This window comes from Bremia lactucae (genome assembly GCF_004359215.1).
Source record: "Bremia lactucae strain SF5 chromosome Unknown BlacSF5_NotPlaced_18_SHOA01000004.1_1233567bp, whole genome shotgun sequence".
Classification (NCBI taxonomy): domain Eukaryota; phylum Oomycota; class Peronosporomycetes; order Peronosporales; family Peronosporaceae; genus Bremia; species Bremia lactucae.
This window is the reverse complement of record NW_027152030.1, coordinates 984,457-1,005,745: the sequence shown is the minus strand read 5'-3', so window position 1 is coordinate 1,005,745 and position 21,289 is coordinate 984,457. Positions and strand designations below refer to the sequence as shown.

Below are 21,289 nucleotides of genomic sequence, written 5' to 3'. Positions count from 1 at the left end.
GCGAACAGTGATTGTATCTCTTTCATGCGCTTTAGGCGCCTCAACATTTTGTTGATTTCCCTCAAGGGAAAGACTTCGAGCATAATTGCAAGACGCTCCTGAATCAACCACGACTTATCAAAGCCCTTCAGAGTCGCCTAAGCGACTAACAAGCCAGGCTTCTACTCACGTACCGTTGCATTATGCACCGAGCTAGTTGCGGCTACGTCCTGATTACTCTCACCTAAAGGTTCGACAGAGCCTAGGTCTTCCCCAGTAAACGCCCCCCACTAACTAAGTATCGACGTCTTATTCGCATCGTATCAAATTTCTTATATAGGTCGGAATTGGTGCCTTTTCGAGCTTTACGCGTATTGCGTAGAGGACAGGCTAGACGTAAATGTTTCGTGCTTTCGCACATATAACATCTACGGATGTTCTTATGCTGTTTCACAGCTTAAAAAGCTTCTTCTTCTTCCTCAACGAGGCTTAAATCCATGGGTTTCGGTTTCTTCGACGATGGCGATGTGCTCAAAGAACTTTTCGGTAAACAGGCGTGCTAACACGAGCAGACATAAATTCGAACTCAGCTCCTAGCGCTATGGCAACTGCCTCTTCGAAAGTTGCAAGATGGGATCGGAATAATTCCGTCCGGGCAACGCCCTCATTGAGGCCCCCATAAAGACTGTTACGACAGTTGCTTCTTGCACCGCTCTTGATGCATATATGCATTGCGAGTTCTCATCTCCTGGACATAGTCCCCTTGGGTTCGTCTACCCTGATGAGTCGCCATGAGCCTTGATCGCATGCGAAAAGCTTGATCAGGCGATGCAACCATGCTAGTCATTTGTTGTTTCATCGAAAACAATGAGGGAATAGCGTCGTTTACAGACGAGCTGGACGAGAACACCCATTCTAAGGCTCTACCTCCGAGCTTGAAAATGGCCATGGCTACCTGTTGCCCTTCTGGTAATAACAAGGCAGAGTCTATGGATATTTTTATCTGTTGTTCCAAAATGGAAGTTTTCCCCCTCTTTACCCTCACATGTCTTATCATTGACAACAAGAGAGCGAGCCCTAGGCTCTGAACCAGGTACAGAAATGTACCGAGTTGACATAGATGCCGCCAAGTGGTCCTGGACCTGTCCGAAAAGAGAGGACTCGTATCGCATAAAGGCTTCAGCCTTGAATCCAGAGACCTCTGAGCCCTGGGGCATTATGAACTCAATGTGTTTAAGCCCAAACAAGGGTTTGAGCTTCTCAAACGCTGTTCGTTTCGCCTCTGAAAGTTCTGGAAAATTTTTCATCATATCAGAGGCTTAGTCTTATAAAGACTGAGGCGTGGATTGACTACGAGTACTACCAGGTGTAGCGGAGCTACTTTGCTCCATAAGTCATAGGAAGACTTATTGACTCAAAGAGTCCCTTAGTTCTATAAAACGAATAGGTTTAACAACTCATTGAGTCGTACGAGCTACTGAAGCTTATCGAATCCTACTTTAAAAGATTTAGGGGCTCATGGAACCAAGTGGCAACCGATGTCCGAGAGTGTATACCTTAGAAATGATACTTCTTCTCACAGGTCAATGTGCAAGCCTTAGAAAGGCACTTAACGCTTTAAGATCAAAGGGGGAACTGAAGTTTTTTTAGTATATTCCAATCTAAAACCTTACCCTGGCTAATTTAAAATAGATTTCGGCCGCCAGATTTACGGACAGCTTCCACGTATTTTACCCATAATAAATGGGATTTAAGTAATTACCTATTTTAAATAGAACAAAGGGGTATGTTACGCATAAAAAAGTAGATGTACCACAACAACAGTTCACCAACCGTGTGTGCCCCATTACCGTATGGCTGCTAAAGTAGCGCCCGTCTTCACTTGGTAGCCCTAGTAGTACTGGCTCGACCCGTCTCTCTGAGCGTGTCAGTGAGGATGAGCCTCAATATCAATTGGGCTCACTTCCCCCACCTTTCCGAATATCATCAGGAGGTGGCAGAGCACTTGGCGCAGGAAATTGGTGAGCAAGCCATGGCCAGGCTATTGGGCGGTCCTCCTGAGCAACATGTTGCTCAGTTGTAGCAATTTTAGAGCGTTCGTTCCCGGACAGTAGAGAGCCGCGCCCGAGGCAAAGAGCCATGCTGCTGCGGCGGAGGCCGTCAGACTTAGGATGAACTTAGGCGTGAGCAGGCTCGGAGCGAGGAAGCTTACTTATTTTCGAATGGTAACAGGGCTGATATCAGATATCCTATCGGCTTATTCTCCCCCACCAAGCTCTGATCTACGTAGCAGTATTGTTAACGGAACGCGTGGGTGGGTGAGACCGTTGACATTGAACGAATGTGTAGTCTGTGGAGGCATGGACAGCGTTATTTGACGCAAATTGCAGCGCTGGGAGCATTGAGCTCCAGCGCTTTGGTGTCTGAGCACACACACTGCGTAAAACTACTTCAATGACGCGATTGAAACGTTCAGTCTGACCATCGGCCTGCGGATGGGCCGCGGTGCACATACAAGTCTCGGGTGAAGTGGCATGGGTACCCCTCTTATGAAATTTCTTGAAACTTTGAGGTAAGATTATCCGTACGCCGTTAAAGTTTTTGATCGCCAAGCTCGGGGTCAACTTTTGTCAAATGATGCTTCCCACCACTAGAAGTGGGAATCGGTGGATCTATAACCTCAGTGCAGCTTCAATTCAACGTTGCACGGGCAACCGAAGCACTGAAATATTGGCTAGGCCTATCCTCGTTTTGTGGCATAAAAACCGAACATAACTGGCCTTTAGCCTTAAGCTTGGCGAAATCGAAGCGAAGCTTCCGTTCTAAGCGAACATCAGCCACATCTGCAGACTCTCGTATACACCAGATGTTGCGGAGGCGGCGGGCCCGATGGACCCAGTTCTCAAACGAAGCGTCGGTTTTGCTTTTTGATTCGTTTGGAAACGGAACGATCGGAATTTCCCTCTTTGAGTTTACCGAAGCCTTACTTGCCTGATCACGCAAACGCGTCAGATATTGACCTCGTGTCATTACCTTTGGCGTAACGTATTGCTCATGAAGAGCGTCGCGAGCAGCGATTTCCTCCGGCGTTTTCGCCTTTGGTCCGGAGGTCTAGATGGTCAATCTGCGACCCGTGATCTCATTGAGACGCTCTTCTACACTAAGTGGAGTGAATCTGCGTTTGCTTTCGCTAGCTCTGCAGCTCGATGACGAGCTTGTTCCGCAATGAGGATTGCCCGCTCTTGCTCTTCATCGAGCGGATCATGATGATATTGGACACAGGGTCTGGCGTCCGGTACAATGTAGCTAAAACGTCCGAGGCGCCACGTTCTGGGAACGGATTTGAAGCTCATCGTCGGGGGAGTAGCTTAGAGTCAATGACTCACGTTTTGTTGTCGTCAGACAAAGGAATGCAAAACTTAACCAACCGTTTGGTTAAGTTTTGCATTCCTTTGTCTGACGACTTATATTCCAACCTTAAAGAGAAAATGAAGCGAATTTTATCACTAGGTGTTAACAATCTGATGTCGGAGGGTGTAATGGGACACACATCGGTTTGTGAACCATTGTTGTGGTACATTAACTTTATGGGTAAAATGCCCCTTTGTTCTATCAAATCAGGTAATTGCTAAGATCCCATTTATTATGGAACATATGTGGCAGCCGCCTGATATAAATCTGGCGGCCGAAATCTATTTTGAATTAGCTAGGGTAAGGTTTTAGATTCAAATAACTTAAATGCTCAGTTTTCATTTAATCTTAAAAGCGTCTAGTGCCTTTCTAAGGCTTGCGCATTGATCTGTGAGAGAAAGGATGCTTTCTACGGTATATACCCTCGGGCACTAGTTGCCGCATGGTTCTACGAACCCCTGTTTCCCTTGCACTAGATTCGCTAAGGTTTAATAGCTTGTACGACTCATTGAGCTTTTAAACCTATTTGTCCTCTAAAACTAATTGACTCTTTGAGTCAATAAGTCTTCTTCTGACTTATAAAGTAAGGTAGCTCCGCTACACACGCTCTGGGCACCAAAGCGACCTCACCTAACGAACAAATACCCTCAGTACCAGTCTCGTCACGGAAGCGGTAATCCGCGCACTTTTTCGTTAGGAAGTAATTTTAAGATCGATTTATATTTAATCGAATTGAATGTAAATACTTTTAGCCAATCAATATATGTCATCTCTACACCCCTACGAGGCGAGCGTATTATCTGAATAACTCGGATTACGGATGACGCTAGTCGTCATCCCTTCCAATGTGAATGCACCTATGTGCATCACATACACAAGGGTGGGTCACTATGTGCACTACAACCAAGTGGCAGGTCTAAAATCTACTTTACATGAAGTAAATTACCATCTCGTTAAGTACACAAAGTGTACTTAATGGGTTTGTGCTATATTAGGGCAACTTTAGTCCGTTTCACAAAGAATATGCCAGACGTTAATTTCATGCAACAATATAGCAGCTTTAGTGACAAGAAGCATGGCTGACCCCGCGCAAAATTAGAGCGTGAATTTTTATCTGCTCTTTTAATTTAACAACAATACCTTCATTTATTTTTCAGCTGCGATATCGTATAGTCGTTCTAGCTTGCTTCTTTGAAGAACCTGCATGAAAGGGGTCCGTTACGTAAGCATTATTTCTCATACGAGGATTAATGTAACGGGTCTCCTTTTTTAAAAGGTTAACAAATATATTTATTATAAGAGGAATAAAAAATATTATTTTCGATACGAGGAATAATAAATCGTTTTTTATTAGAGGAATAATAAATATCATTTCCTATGAGGAAAAATAAATTAAGTAATACGAAATTATTATATTTTGTATAATTTTGACCTAATAGTTTAGCAAATTTGGTAATATTGATGCAATAACACATTAGCTGTATTGATTGGTGTATTTAAGCTAGATACAACCCCGCCAATCGTTACATGACACGATTAGGCGGTGCTCAAGGGGGCGCAGGTGCATACTTAGTTATTAATACAAAAAGTAAAATTATACGAAGCGCGGGTTAAAGCCAGTAGATAGATGATCATTATGAAAGAACTTTATAAATTGATACATTTTTACTTTCCTATCCAAAAGCCTTAGTGTCAACCGTTAGTAGCTAAGACTTCTTAGCTACTTAAAACCTTCTCCTGCACGTCGTGTATGTAAAAAATCGAGGCACCCGGCTTTCACTGTTATCAGGGTAGGTTGAATAGTACTGTTGTTAGAACTAGGAAAGGTGCCCCGTTACACCTGGAAGCGCTTTGTAATCTTTTCAACGGCCTACGCTCATTTCATCCAACATGGACATGCTAAATGGAGAAGGAGGGAGCTTTATAAAAATTTCAAATAATATTTATATTTATCAAGCCCCTAAAGAAGGCTAAAACGCAACACGTCAAAGCTACACTAATTTTGAGTGATCTTGCATGAGAGCGGCCGAACACATCAGTTCGGTCGGAGGCAGACCACTGGTTGTCGCCATGCTGTTCACACTGAGCGAGATAAACAACATCCGGCCAAAGCCGAGTCTATGCAACATGAACTCGACGTGGCCTAAGAAAAAGTAGCCTTGCATCACCAGCAAGGCTCTCAAGCAGAGCTATTCAAAAAACAGGGTGGTAACAGTTAGAGCTGTTGAGACAGAAGCATTTACATGCTGCTAGCGGGCCGACGCATTTGCGTCGACACGAAAGCTTAAAAAAAAAAATTAAGCTTAAGGCGGTCGAAGGTAACTCCATTTTAAGATGTTTCGTCACACTTGACGATGTCATAGAAGCTCGCTGCATCGATGATGATGCGACGAAAGTAACGTTTGGCATGTCCAACTTGGACGGACGTGCCAAATCCTGGGCCTTAGGACTCAAGCTTCACGACCCATTGGTTTGGGTCGTATGAGGCTTCAAAGATTCAGCTCAGACAAATATTTGAGCCCCTCCTGCCAAAATCAGGGCTCGAGCCGAGCTTTTGGATTTGAAGCAAGGCAAGCATCATCTTCATGCTTATGTCTAACATGCACAATACCTAGTAAGTTTTATCGTGGGTCATTTATAAAAAATGAACAAATACAGGTAACTGTGTTTATTAAGGTCTTGCAGACGGTCTTGTCAAGACTTGCCTGTTCCGACTCGAATTTAAGACGCTTAATCAAGCGATGTATGTAGCAAACCAAGGAGGACTTTAGCCTGAAACAGGATTTCGTCCACTCTGGTGCTTATTGTCCACATAGATTAAAAGAAATTGAAGGTTCAGAACCTATGGCCCTCTCGTATGTGGAGAGTGAGAAACCTCGCTCTTTAAGTCACAAACGATTGCATTAATGCAATCGTTATCAAATGACAGGGCACTATGCCTGTGAGTGTAGTGCTTCACGCCCAGTGCCTAGAAAGACTGAACGAAAAGACCGACCTCTTGCTAAGAACAGCGGAGGATGCGGATCTTACGCTGTTGCGAAATTGCAACGGCGAGGTGGATCGTCAAAAAAACGGTCGGGGTCAGTCGGTGCGGAGCGCCCTAGTCATCCAGCAACATCAAAATATTTGCCGGCTTTTTGACGAAAGTTGCTCCTCACACACAAACATATGTGCCCCAGGTGATGAAGTTATTAACCTCATCACATTGAATGTTTTAGTGGCAATAATATTGCCATAGTCGATTGTGGGGCGCCGAACAATTTCATTCGACGCCAATCGCTAGAAGATTGCTGGCTTAAGTTCGTTGAGCGCGATACACCTCCAACGAGGATTACAGTGCGCCTAGCAACAGGGGCATCTGTTCCAATAAAGAAACGCGTAGTTGGTATCTAATACACCTTTTAAGGGTAAACAATACGATGATAATTCCATATAGTGAATTTAGATAGAATAATTGAAGTCATCCTTGGATCTTGGCTCAGAAAGTACGAGCCATGCACAAATTGGGAGAATCAACCCTTGACGAGGCCTGCCTCTTGTTCATCAGATGGTCATGTGATGAACGCCTTATAGCGTCCAAAAACATGTGGTAGTCGTATGAATGAGCGTGATGGCCTAACTTGTGGTGCGGTCGTTAGCAAGGCTGCGCAAGTTCTCAGTGTGACGATCCATTACTCTGTGGAGCTGGATTCCGACGGTAGTGCACAAGCACAGGCAGCGTCGAAGTTCAACCACTCGAATAAGTCGAGTGTATCGTAATAAGGACATTTGCTTAAAAGCAACATCGAGAATGTTTGAAAGCCTTTCTATAAAACTCAGTGCGAAAGTCCCAGATCGACTGGAGAGTCGATCCTAGAGGATCTTGCTGTAGTAGTGCAACCCAGCTCGGGGCAGTTGAAAATCATACACCCCCCCCCAAAAAAAAAGATACGGAAATTAGTCTTATCAAACGGAGGGAATATGTACCCAAAGAGAGAATGCGTCCATTTGACTTGAGGAAATATGTCCCAAGAATTCTGAGGGATAAGTCCCCGGGAACCTTTAGAAAATAAGAGCCGACGAAGAAAGTGAGACATTGAATGTCTCATGAACAAGGGATTAGTGCAGGCTTTATACACTTGATATGATAGCGCGCCCGAAGTTACATTTGGAGATAACTCAACTGCCAACGCTAGAAACTAGATGGTTCTTATATAGTAGCAAAGTCAAGCAGATCTACATACTTGTTACAGATGAAGAGTGCGTGGCCCATATTCGGTCAGCTAAAGCATTTTCTAAGAACAAATGTTCTCAGCAGCTCATCGATGGTCGAAAGTGTCCTCGATGAGAAAACTCGAATTAGACGTTTACGTCTCAATCCTGGGAGTCTTTGAAACAGATTCTTTGTATATGCATTTAATCGAATTTAAGGATGTGTTCCCTGATTCGGCACCATGCAAGTTGCCTTAACATAGATGCAATCTACACGAAATCGACCTGATACCAGGTTCAAAATACTGTGTCATGCAGCAGTGGCCGCTGCCTCGTTTTCAAGTATTAGCGATCGACACAAGCTCTTTGCCGATCATTTAGCAGTGCGTCATGTGATGAAGTCAACCGCCTCATATAGCTTTCCGACCTTCTGTTTGCGAAAACAAAAGGAGGGGCGTATTGTGCATGCATTTAATAAATATGATGCTGCACGTAAAAGCCGATACCGATGAAGACGAATATTGACGGTATGTCAAGGAGGACCATCGTTTTGTCAATGAACATAATGGATGAATTCTATCAGATCTTGGTGATATTACGATCACTTCAATTAATACCCAAACGGAATGCTTGGGGAGTGGCTAGTTCTTTTGATGATGTCTTCGTTCTTAGACGAGACATGTACGGAAAGTTGGACATTGCAGTACATCGTGCCCAAGTTGAAAAGGTTCGACACTTATGCGTGAACATAAGTTGTATGCAAATTTCAAAAAGTGTATATTCGCTGCAGGTGAAATCTCACTTCTTGGGTACATCATGGGTAAACACGATGCACGCCCTGATCCTGAAGAGATCAAGGCGATCACCGATCGAACTGTGCCAGTCGATCGATATAAAAGTGACTTCGAATGTTTCTCGGCTTAGCGGCGTACTTACATGAGTACTCGCGCAAGTATGCCGAAATGACAGTACATATTTCTTGGTTGTTTAAAGAAAATGTAAATTGGTGAAGGAATGCTGATTGTCAGCGTTTCATTGAGGGTATCAAGCAAAACTTGACGCAATCGTCAATCTTGGCGATTGCAGACCATAAATATGGTGCGGATGGCGTTGTCTGTTATCAGTCGAGTCAGCTTCAACCTGCTGAGCCAATTTATTTAGTGCATGACGAGGTAATTCTTGCCATAAAATATGCCCTCGCTAGAAATCGAGTCTATCTCTTAGGAGATAGACCTTTCATTGTTTATACGGCTATGCGTCTTTATGCTTGGCCGTTAGCAGTCCACACCTCTCGCAAATAGTTGCGATATGTCTGTCTTGCTTTGTGGAGTATAACTTCTCCGTTGAAGACGACTGAATGCGTTTGCTGATGCGTTTCGCATCGGCCTGATTTTGAATCGGCTAGGTAAATTAACAGTTACGATAAGTCTATAAGTCCACTATTATAACATACATGTGTGTTCTCATCAAAATTACTTGACGACGTGAGAAGAGCCTATCAAGAAGAAAAGACTCTTAAAAGTTTGATGAATCACCTCAATAACCCATCAGAACAATTTCTAAAGAGATGTCGACATTGTATCGATCTTTATCAAGTCGACACACAACCCGCAACGAATTATTGTAATATATAGCGACACGCCTTTTATCGTCATCGCTACTCATATTGATTGTGTTTAAGCATCAGGCATGTGTGTTGCGATGTATTAACACGTGGGTGTCGTGGACGTGACGAGACATCTCTCTCAGTAAGTCGCATTTTCTACTGGCCTTGCTAGTTTTGATTCGTGCGCAATGACATGCTAGCTTGATTTGTTATTGGGTGAAGTGTAACATTTATTTCCGTGCTCCGTTACAAATTCTACTGGTTCCGTTGGAATGGTGGCGGTCCGTATGAAATGGATCAAAGACGCACGCTAGAATAATGGTATATATTTGTTTAGGGATAATATCCACGTGTAACCACCTTGTTTGAGAGTGGCTTTAATTCAAGGAGGGGAGTCGGGACAAGCCATATCAGCGTAAATGTTGCTGTACTTGTGCAAGTTTTTAGTAAGGCCAAGGCAATCACGCAAATACGTCTGATTCTAGGAATTAGCCAATAAACCCATGTTTTTACTATAGCATAGTCTTCCCTAATGCCTCAATTTCAATAAAGCACCCTAAGAACGGATTTTTTTGCATCAAAGATGTATTCAAGAGCGTTGGCATACAACTTATAACTTATAATGCAAATGGTCGAAATTGTGTCAATGTCCAACCGTGCTCCGCACATTTAGCACCTCCGGATGTTTCTTTGCCGTTTCACAGCTTGAAGCTCTGCTTCTCCTTCCTCAGTGAGGTTGATGTCCATCAATTTTGGTCTATTACATGAATTCAATGTGATCGGAGAGCTACTTTGGTTCCTCTGCGTAAGACGTGAGAGGGCTGAAATTCGAATTCGGCGTTTAAGGCAACGTCAATCGCAGAATTAAAAGTAGTGATCCGGGATTGGCAAACTTTCGTTCGGGTCCAACCGTAATATATACCTTTCATAAAAATGGTCACTATAACCAACTTTTGTAATGGGTCTTGCTGCGTAGCAGCGATAATAGTTCTTAACTCCAGGACATAGTCCCCAAGAGCACTTTTGCCCGGACGAGGAGATAGGGTAGCGATCTTATTTGGAAAGCCTTCTTAGGCGATTAAATCACGCGAGGCAGCTTCTGTTTGAGCGTGTCTCTTGTGGGAGCTGCGATGGCTTTCGATGCATTACATGAGATCCCATACTGGCTCTGCCACCGAGCTTGGAGCTGGCCCAGGGAACGTTTTGTTGCTCTGTATGGAGCACTGTTGAGGTCATAGCCATTTCCACCTTTGTGATCCAAAGAAGGAGTTAACTTAGAAGAGTCTTAACGTTCAAGACAAGAAGGCAATATGTGACTAATAAGCCCTTCGCTTCGTATGTTTCTAACTAAATATATCTAGTTTATCATTTGGTACTTATGCTACCTTTAGGCCTACCCTTCTTGATCCGTCTAAAAGCTTCGTAGTGACGGCATCTAATACCGTCAGACGGTGATGTCAGCTTATAATGTCGTGGCCTATCCTATATGAATGGCGCTATGTGATCCGATTACACCCAGGTATGTGCCGCACGTACCCGGCAGCCGGATTAGGTACAGGGATTTACCAAGTTTGCACAGATGCTGCTAGGTGGTCTTGGACCTGTCCGATAAAATTGGACTCTTAATGCATACAAGCTCTAGCCTTGCATGAAACAACTCCGGGCCCTGAGACAGAATTTACTATATTGTTCAGACCCGTCTCAAGCTTTTCAAACGCTGAGCGTTTCCCCCCTGAGAGGCTCAAAAAGTATTCATCCACAAAGGGTAGCCTTATACAGACTCAAACGTAGACTGACTGCGAGTGCTACCAAATGTAGCAGAGCTACCTCGCTCCTTAAGTCAAGGAAGACGTTTGGACTTAAAGAGAACGTTCAGTCATTTTGTTTTATAAAACTGATAACTATGACAGCTCAAAGAGTCGTACAAGCTCCTAGAACTAAAAAAATCGAGTTAAAGGGACCTGGTGGTTCGTAGAACCAAGTGGCAACTAGTGCCCGGAAGCATATACCTTAAGAAGGCATGAAACACCGATAATATTAAAAGGGCAATTTTACTTTACTTGTGTAAGAAACAAATAACCTCACCATAATTGCTTTTGAAATAGATGTCGCCACCGATCTCTATCTGGTGGCTACCACGTGTATTACCCATAGTAAATGGGATGTTTGTGATATTACCTATTTGAAATAGAAATAAGGTATTTTCCCAAAGTATTGTACCATATTAACGGTTACTGACCGAGTGTACCCCTTTACACTTCGCATCCGATATTTTTGGCATTTGGATATGTAAAAGCCTCTCCCGCGACAACGAATTGACGTATCTCGTTGAAGTGTTTTACTTAAAGCCTCAAACGGCGTCACGTTTATGCAGTATATTAGGCCCTTTTGCTGGTTAATGCTTTGTACTAGCCAATCTGCACTGATAATAGTGAAGGTGAAAGTGCACGATATACTACTCCTACACGATGTGCAGAGGAAGGTTTTGGGTCCTAACTACTAAAGGTCGATACTAAAAGGCTTTTTATCGGGAAAAGTAAATCTATCCTAATACATAAAATTCTTCTCTACTGACTCTTATGTATCAATATAAAGCTATGTATAGCGCCTCCTTCCGCATCGCTCCTTCGTGCGTCTAGCAACGATTAGCGGGACCAATCAACAGACCAGTTGTCTTCTTGCTACGATATTACTGTATACCTTAAAATTGGAAATCTTAAAGTAAATTATTAGTTTTTTATAATTTTAGAATCCTTTCTTATTTTATTTTATCTTATATGAAATTATATATGAATCCTCTTACAGAAACTTATAATTGTGCAACGGAAAACTCCGTTTCCTCCGTCACACTCATTAACGAACATTCACTTTAGCTACTGTTATAGACTGACAGAGCACTGTCGTGCCCCTCTCTGAATGGGGACACTTGTTATTTTGATTTATTCCAACTTCTGTTTGCGCATGGTTTCTAAGCACGTGGGGATAGCCTGCAAGGCAGCCAATTTGCCAGCTTCATGGCTAAGTGCAGCTGCTGGTGATGCAAACAAATCAGTAGGCACACGCGTTTACTGCGAAATCCAACTTGCCCCCCACCGGTTGGAAGTGAATTTTACGAGTCGGCGTTTTTTACCAACTCGAGGACAGCTGCTAAGACCTTTCGCTCGGGGCCAATTTCATATTCTAATGACCCCGATAAAAATGGTGCTGGTGATTGTAACATGCGCCACCACGAGCGAAATTATTGTAAAGATCACTTTAAAAAGAACGCAAGTTCAAACGCTTACATAACTCAAAGTGAGAAGGACCGCAAAATAATATGTTGCCCAATCAGGGCAACATAATTTTTTGGGATGACTAACCATCGATATCAAATTCTGTAGTTTGAATCATCCACTAGGCTTCACAAGCCTAGTATGGACGAATACGAATTCAAAATTCTTGCCTTTTCCAGCATCGATGTCTCACTGGCAAGCGTGCAAATGATTCGAATTCCTGTTTGCAGGCCTGGAATTTTTTTTATACAGAATCTACGAAGCGTAGGTCGCGAGAGGTTGATTGATAAACTGTGACCGGCTATCACTCGGTGCGCGCTATAAGCTGCATTTTGTCAACAAAGGCGGGGTAAACTTGCCTCTTGCGGGGAGACGCATGTTCCTGCTGCGTCAAGGATGCAGTCCATGCACCTGGAAAGGGGTATTCCCTAAGTAATTCTAATTGAGGGGGATGGCTCTCCTATGAGATGCACGAAGGGATTGATAAAAATCAAAGCTCTTTTACGAGCGCATGATGTAGTCAAATTGCTATGGCCTCGTGAGCCAAAAGAAGGGTGAGGCGAGAGCCGGTACATATTTCCTTAGTCGGCAGCGAGACTCTCAGCTATCATGCGAGGTTGGATACCCCCGCCATCGAATTAGTATACTCGTTTGAACCCGCTCTTCTTGCGATGGTTCAAGAAGCGCTCCACGAGCAAGCGCTTCTACGATTCGAAATCGCCAACGGGTGAGAAAGAGGAGGATTAGTCGGGCGTCAGGCCGACCCGACCGTTCCCGAAATGATAACAGTCGCGATCAGATGAACCTTTAATTTTTGATAGCTATGGTACAAGAAGATGATTTGGCTATAGGTCAATTTAGACTTTTTAGAGATTTAATATTAATAATACTATTTATTATTATAAAAAATAATATGTAAAAAGATGTTAATAAAAACGTTATAATATTGATACTTTTTGTATAAAAGGCATGACTGAAATTATATATTTATGTTTTTAATACTTTTATTAAGTCGAGTTTTGCAAAATTCGTCTGACCAATTGCTTATAATATATTTCTACTCATGTGTCACCCCGCAAACTAATTTCGGATCGAAGTTCCCGTTTAACGGGGTAAAATATGTTGTCGAATATTGTGTGAAAAAGACACGAGCACAGCCTTTTGCTGTGATCGACCCCAGGACCGCAAAAAGATGTATCGTGTTGCTGAAACGGTCCACAAACACATGAATACCATTATTATGGCGAGTGTCTTCTCTCCGTAACAAATGAAGCTAGCATGCCATTGCGCAAGAATTGAAACTAGCGAGGCCAGTAGAAAATGCGACTTATTGTTAGATAGTCTCCTCACGTCCACGTATTGGTACATCGCAACACTCATGCATGATTCTTAAACACAATCAATATGAGCAGGGAGACGATAAAAGGCGTGTCGCTAATATTACAATAACTTGGTGCGGGTTGTGTGTCGACTTGATAAAGATCGATACAATGTCGACATTTCTTTAGAAATTGTTCTGATGGGTTATTGAGGTAATCCATCAAACTTTTAAGAGTCTTTTCTTCTTGATAGGCTCTTCTCACGTCGTCAAGTAATTTTGATGAGGAAAGACATATATGTTATAATAGTGAACTTATAGACTTATCCTAACTGTTAATTTACTTAGCCGATTCAAAATCAGGCCGATGCGAAACGCATCAGCAAACGCATTTCAGTCGTCTTCAGCGGAGAAGTTATACTTCACAAAGCAAGACAGCCATATCGCAACTATTTGCGAGAGGTGTGGACTGCTAACGGCCAAGCATAAAGACGCATATCCGTATAAACAATGAAAGGTCTATTTCCTAAGAGATAGACTCGATTTCTAGCGAGGGCATATTTTATGGCAAGAATTACCTCATCATGCACTGAATAAAATGGTTCAGCTGGTTGAAGCCGACTCGACTGATAACAGACGACGCCATCTGCACCATATGTATGGTCTACAATCGCCAAGATTGGCGATTGCGTCAAGTTTTGCTTGATACCCACAATGAAACGCTGACATTCACCAATTTACATTTTCTTTAAACAACCAAGAAATATGTACTGTCATTTCGGCATACTTGCGCGAGTACTCATGTAAGTACGCCGCTAAGCCGAGAAACATTCGAAGTCACTTTTATATCGATCGACTGGCACAGTTCGATCGGTGATCGCCTTGATCTCTTCAGGATCAGGGCGTGCATCGTGTTTACCCACGATGTGCCCAAGAAGTGAGATTTCACCTGCAGCGAATATACACTTTTTGAAATTTGCATACAACTTATGTTCACGCATGAGTGTCGGACCTTTTCAACTTGGGCACGATGTACTGCAATGTCCGACTTTCCGTACATGTCTCGTCTAAGAAGGAAGACATCATCAAAAGAACTAGCCACTCCCCAATCATTCCGTTTGGGTTTAAATTGAAGTGATCGTAATATCACCAAGATCTGATAGAATTCATCCATTATGTTCATTGACAAAAAGATGATTCTCCTTGACATACCGTCAATATTACGTCTTTCATCAGTATCGGCTTATAAGTGCAGCATCATATTTATTGAATGCATGCACAATCCGCCCCTCCTTTTGTTTTCGCAAACAGAAGGTCGGAAAGCTATATGAGGCGGTTGACTTCATCACACGACCCACTGCTCAATGATCGGCAAAGAACTTGTCGATCGCTAATACTCGAAAACGAGGCAGCGGCCACTGCTGCATGACACAGTATTTTGAACCTGGTATCAGGTCGATTTCGTGTAGATTGCATCTATTCTAAGGCAACTTGCACGGTGCCGAATCAGGGAACACATCCTTAAATTCGATTAAATGCATATACAAAGAATCTGTTTCAAAGACTCCCAGGATTGAGACGTAAACGTCTAATTTGAGTTTTCTCATCGAGGACACTTTCGACCATCGATGAGCTGCTAAGAACATTTGTTCTTAGAAAATGCTTTAGCTGACCGAATATAGGCCACGCACTCTTCATCTGTAACAAGTATGTAGATCTGCTTGACTTTGCTACTATATAAGAACCATTTAGGTTCTAGCGTTGGCAGTTGAGTTATCTCCAAATGTAACTTCGGGCGCGCTATCATATCAAGTGTATAAAGCCTGCACTAATCCCTTGTTCATAAGACTTTCAATGTCTCACTTTCTTCGTCGGCTCTTATTTTCTAAAGGTTCCCGGGGACTTATCCCTCAGAATTCTTGGGACATATTTCCTCAAGTCAAATGGACGCATTCTCTCTTTGGGTACATATTCCCTCCGTTTGATAAGACTAATTTCCGTATCTTTTTTTTGGGGGGGGGGTGTATGATTTTCAACTGCTTCGAGCTGGGTTGCACTTCTACAGCAAGATCCTCTAGGATCGACTCTCCAGTCGATCTGGGACTTTCGCACTGAGTTTTATAGAAAGGCTTTCAAACATTCTCGATGTTGCTTTTAAGCAAGTGTCCTTATTTCGTAACACTCGACTTATTCGAGTGGTTGAACTTCGACGCTGCCTGTGCTTGTGCACAACCGTCAGAATCCAGCTCCACAGAGTAATGGATCGTCACACTGAGAACTTGCGCAGCCGTGCTAACGACCGCACCACAAGTTAGGTCATCACGCTCATTCATACGACTACCACATGTTTTTGGACGCTATAAGGCGTTCATCACATGACCATCTGATGAACAAGAGGCAGGGGCAGGCCTCGTCAAGGGTTGATTCTCCCAATTTGTGCATGGCTCGTACTTTCTGAGCCAAGATCCAAGGATGACTTCAATTATTCTATCTAAATTCACTAGATGGAATTATCATCGTATTGTTTACCCTTAAAAGGTGTATTAGACACCAACTACGCGTTTCTTTATTGGAACAGATGCCCCTGTTGCTAGGCGCACTGTAATCCTCGTTAGAGGTGTATCGCGCTCAACGAACTTAAGCCAGCAATCATCTAGCGATTGGCGTCGAATGAAATTGTTCGGCGCCCCACAATCGACTATGGCAATATTATTGCCACTAAAACATTCAATGTGATGAGGTTATTAACTTCATCACCTGGGGCACATATGTTTGTGTGTGAGGAGCAACTTTCGTCAAAAAGCCGGCAAATATTTTGATGTTGCTGGATGACTAGGGCGCTCCGCACCTACTGACCCCGACCGTTTTTTTTTGACGATCCACCTCGCCGTTGCAATTTCGCAACAGCGTAAGATCCGCATCCTCCGCTGTTTTTAGCAAGAGGTCGGGCTTTTCGCTCAGTCCTTCTAGGCACTGAGCGTGAAGCACCATACTCACAGGCGTAGTGCCTATCTTTTGACAGCGATGCATTTTTGGAATCGTTTGTGACTTAGAGAGCGAGGTTTCTCACTCTCCACATACGAGAGGTCCATAGGTTCTGAACCTCCAATTTCTTTTCATCTATGTGGACAATAAGCACCAGAGTGGACGAAATCCTGTTTCAGGCTAAAGTCCTCATTGGTTTGCTACATACATCGCTTGATTAAGCGTCTTTAATTCGAGCCGGAACAGGCGAGTCTTGACAAGACCGTCTGCAAGACCTTAATAAACGCAGTTACCTGTGCTTGTTCATTAGTTGTGAATGACCCACGATAAAACTTACTAGGTATTGTGCATGTTAGACATAAGCGTGAAGATCATGCTTGCCTTGCTTCAAATGCAACAGCTCGGCTCGAGTCATGATTTCGGCAGGGGGAGATTGAAATGTTTGCCTGAGCAGAGTCTTTGAGAGATCATACGACCCAAACCAATGGGTCGTGAAGCTTGAGTCCTAAGGCCCAGGATTTGGCACGTCCGTCCAAGTTGGACATGCCAAACGTTACTTTCGTCGCGTCGTCATCGATGCAGCGAGCTTCTATGACATCGTCAAGTGTGACGAAACATCTTAAAATGGAGTTACCTTCGACCGCCTTAAGCTTAATTTTTTTTTATTTTTAAGCTTTCGTGTTGACGCAAATGCGTCTGCCTGCTAGCAGCATGTAAATGCTTCTGTCTCAACAGCTCTAACTGTTACCACCCTGCTTTCTCAATAGCTCTGCTTGAGAGCCTTGCTGGTGATGCAAGGCTACTTCTTCTCGGGCCGTGTCGAGTTCAAGTTGTATGAACTCGGCTTTAGCCGCATGTTGATTGTCTTTTGTAGGTCGAACAACATGGCGCCAATGTTGACCCTCCTTCGGCCGAAATGATTTAATCGGCCGCTTTTCATTCGAGTTAGTAACCTCTCATGCGTTGCCAGGAAGCCTCCGTGAGCGTCATGTGGGCCCCTCGCTTCTTCACCCAACATGTCCATGCTGGATGGTATGTACGTGTCCGTTTAACTGATCACGAAGTGCTTCCAGGTGTAATGGGCACCGTTCACTAGTACTATATCAATATCAGCCAACCCTCACTGCTTCACGTACACGGCGTGCAGAGGAAGGTATAAGTAGCTAAAGGGTCTTCGCTACTAAATGTCGATACTGTGAAGGCTTCGTTTTAGAAAAAGTAAAACTAAATGAATAAATTATGTTCCTACGTAACGAGCTTCTTCTCTACTGACTTAATTAATTTAATGACTAACTATGCATGGTCACTCATTGTGCACCGCTCATTCGTACGTCTAGCAACGATTGGCGGGGTCGATTTTTATTCTTATACTCCTTTGTCCTTTTCTGTAATAGGAAATCATACTACGTATCACTCTGATAGAAATAATATTAATGTAACGGAACACCGCGTTACAACACGAGTTAAAGCTTTTAAGGCAGCGCACAAGAGCCAAGTGCAACCTATATTAAAGGCTTACCCTGCAATGTTACACGATTTGCGCTTTGGGTCCGGTTTAAGTCCGTCATAGGCTTCAATTAGACCTTAACATATTAGTGAAACTTGCGTATAAAAAATGGTTATTGTCCGCTATCACCAAAGCAATAAAATCGATTTTACGAAATTAAAATGGCGCAGCATAAGCATTACTCTTTTTTAAGCTTGAACGCGCATATCTGGTTCGATGCATCCATTTATCGAGGGTACTATTTTGAAATGTCAGAATTGAAAGCTTAATTTCCGTTGACGAAATACCTCGCTTAATCGTGACCAGAACCAAAGGGGCTAACACCTTTGTCTTGATCCAGGTCAGCAAACTTGTGGTTCACGTCTCTATGGTGACACTCGTCCATACGAATGCACTTGATAGTATCGTAAACACTGCTACCCTCAGGAAGCTTGTAATACGTCTGAGCAATCAGTGGCGCCGGTTTCTGCTTCCACAATTCCAAGTGGCCAGCCTCAATATCTTGCAATAGACAAGTGTAAGTCTTCACCGCTTCTTCCTCGAGATATCCCACAAAACGATGACATGTTTTTGGAGACACTAAATACGCAAGCAAGAAGCTGTAAAAAAACACGCCTTGAGCTCCTATCACAAGTGCTCGAATTCCCCAGTTAGGCTGCTTTAGATTTAAAAATATTAGTAGGTGCATTCGTTCATTTTCTGCCTCTTCAAGTAGAGTGTGAATCCATCCGTAGTCACGTTTCATGCGGCGGAGGGAGCGAAGGTGTCGTAACATACCTCCTACCATACCTGGAACTCCCGCGAGGGATTCCAAGAAGATGCACCGGTGAAGCCAGTCTTTTTCCGTCATCTCACCTCCTGGACCGCGGTATCTTGAGACGTTGTCGAAGCCTTTACGGAGAATTTTGACGGCGTAGTATGCGGCTCGCTCGCTCATTGTGGTTATAGGGTGATGTGTCTGCTCGATAGCAGAACATTTATCCAAATCGTATACAGCCTGCTCATTTTTGATCTTTTGCAAAAAAACAGTATCAATCCGAGTCATTGGGTGAACGTTCTTGGATTCGAGAAAATGCGCCTTGTAGGCAGGTTCGCTGGATGCATCAGTTGGTGCTGATTGTGCGCTATGTTTCTTTTGATTAGCTTTTGTTGAAAAAAAATTGACTGACGCTGACGCTGGAAGTACTGGTAAACGCTGACGCATTAGCATGCGTAGAGCCAAGGAAAGAGACATTCTTGCTGTTGTACAAATAGCTGCTTTTGCGTTAAATTCGAGACTAGACGAACAAGTTTGTAAATTCGCTTCAAATACGTCTAACTGTAAATTCTTGTTATGTGCGATAAGTATTTTTCCATTTGCTTCAAAAGAGTAATCGTCTATGCAGCTGCTTCTTGGTCTTTAATGCGGTTGCAAACAAAAGGGCTAACGCCCTTCTTCTGGTCCAAGTTTGCAAAAGCGTGGTTCACGTCCCGGTGGCTGCATTCGTCCGCACGAACACACTTAATCATGTCATACACGGACGCGTCTTCCGGTAGTTTGTAGTACGTTTGCGCGATAAGTGGCGCCTTCTTCGTCTTCCATGCGTCAAGGTGGCCGTCCTCGATGTCTTTTAGCAGGCACGTGTAAGTCTTGACGGCTTCTTCTTCAAGATATCCCACGAAGCGGTGGCACGTCTTTGGAGAAATTAAGTAAGTTAGAAAAAAGCCGTTGAAGAAGATGCCCTGAGCCCCCAAAACCATCCAACGAAAGAAGTAGCCTGGCTGTTTGATGTTCATGAAGATAAGAAGGTGCATGCGCTCATTCTCGGCTTCCTCGAGTAATGTATGAATCCAGCCATAGTCTCGCTTGAACAGGCGCAAGGAGCGAAGGTGACGTAGCATACCGCCCACCATACCGGGCACACCTGCAACAGACTCGAGAAAGAGGCACCGGTTTAGCCAATCCTTCTCCGACATAGCACCACCTGAGCCCCGATAACCCGAGAGGACGTCAAAGCTCGTCCGAAGTGCTTTGACAGCCAGGAACGCAACGCGCTCATGCATTTTTGTAATGGGATGATGAGTTTCTTGAATCGTGGTAATTTGGTTGAGGTCGTAGACAGTATGGTTCGTCGGATTCTCCCAAATTGGTTCTCCTGTTTCACTCGTAGTAAAACGGGTTTGCTTAAAGTGAGTTTTATAAGCCGGTTCATTCGTCGGATTCGTCGGCTTTAAATAGTCTAGCTTTTTAGCCACTGCGTTAGCCTCTCCACTCCGACTCAAGGGTGTAGCGGTTGAGACAAACCGAAGGTGCTTGATCACAATACAATGACGACTTTTAAAATAACTAAGAATCGGCTTTTTAACATGCATGTTTGTGATGAACTGCATACTTGATGTGCGTTGGGGCTGTTAGATGTCAAATTCGAAAATGATTACTTGAGAGGTCTTTGAGTGTTCGCCTTTTTCAAACACATTAAAATGCGGATAGAATTCGCGGCAAGCCAACGTAGGGCCACGGCGAAGCTTTGAGTATTTATGACATGCGTCCATGTCTCATCAATCCAAAGAAACGCAATTACTTGTTGACTGAATTTTCATAATTGACTTGAATATGCCCCACTCATTCACCAATATTTACGGTATGGATTTTCCGGTGGGTGGAAAAAAAGTCATCTGTCAAACTGACTTTCTTTGGTGGAGATGTCAACCTGGAAATTTACCTACCTTAAAAATTTACTTTTTCTCCATTATGTTTGAGCTGCGAAATTTATGTCGTACCTTTTGCTCTCCTAGATGTCGGCCCCGTTCGAGCGAGTCGCGTAACGGGGAAGCTGTGAGAAATTTTTTAGTGCACGAACATTATATTTGCTAAAGTCGTTCTAGATTGCTCGTAGGAGTGTCTTGCTGGCTGTATAAGCCGATTGAAGCTTTAGGTAAAACTACAATCACGAACTCGATTTGTTGTCGCGGACGAGGCTTTTCGAAGGTCGAATGAGTTTTCAAAAGCAAGACAAATTGGATGCGACGTGCAACAGATT

General features: G+C 43.5%; 2 protein-coding genes across 2 annotated transcripts; both read right to left on the bottom strand.

Annotated features, from left to right (window-relative positions):
* Positions 1-18,561: 18,561 nt before the first annotated feature.
* CCR75_008786 (uncharacterized protein) lies at positions 18,562-19,503 on the bottom strand (the record flags this gene model as incomplete). The annotated part of the gene is made up of 1 exon (XM_067966835.1): positions 18,562-19,503. One exon carries the CDS (start codon positions 19,501-19,503, stop codon positions 18,562-18,564), a length of 942 nt encoding a protein of 313 aa, XP_067822190.1.
* A 143-nt stretch (positions 19,504-19,646) lies between these two features.
* CCR75_008787 (uncharacterized protein) lies at positions 19,647-20,621 on the bottom strand (the record flags this gene model as incomplete). Its single annotated transcript, XM_067966836.1, has 1 exon — positions 19,647-20,621. One exon carries the CDS (start codon positions 20,619-20,621, stop codon positions 19,647-19,649), a length of 975 nt encoding a protein of 324 aa, XP_067822191.1.
* Positions 20,622-21,289: the final 668 nt, after the last annotated feature.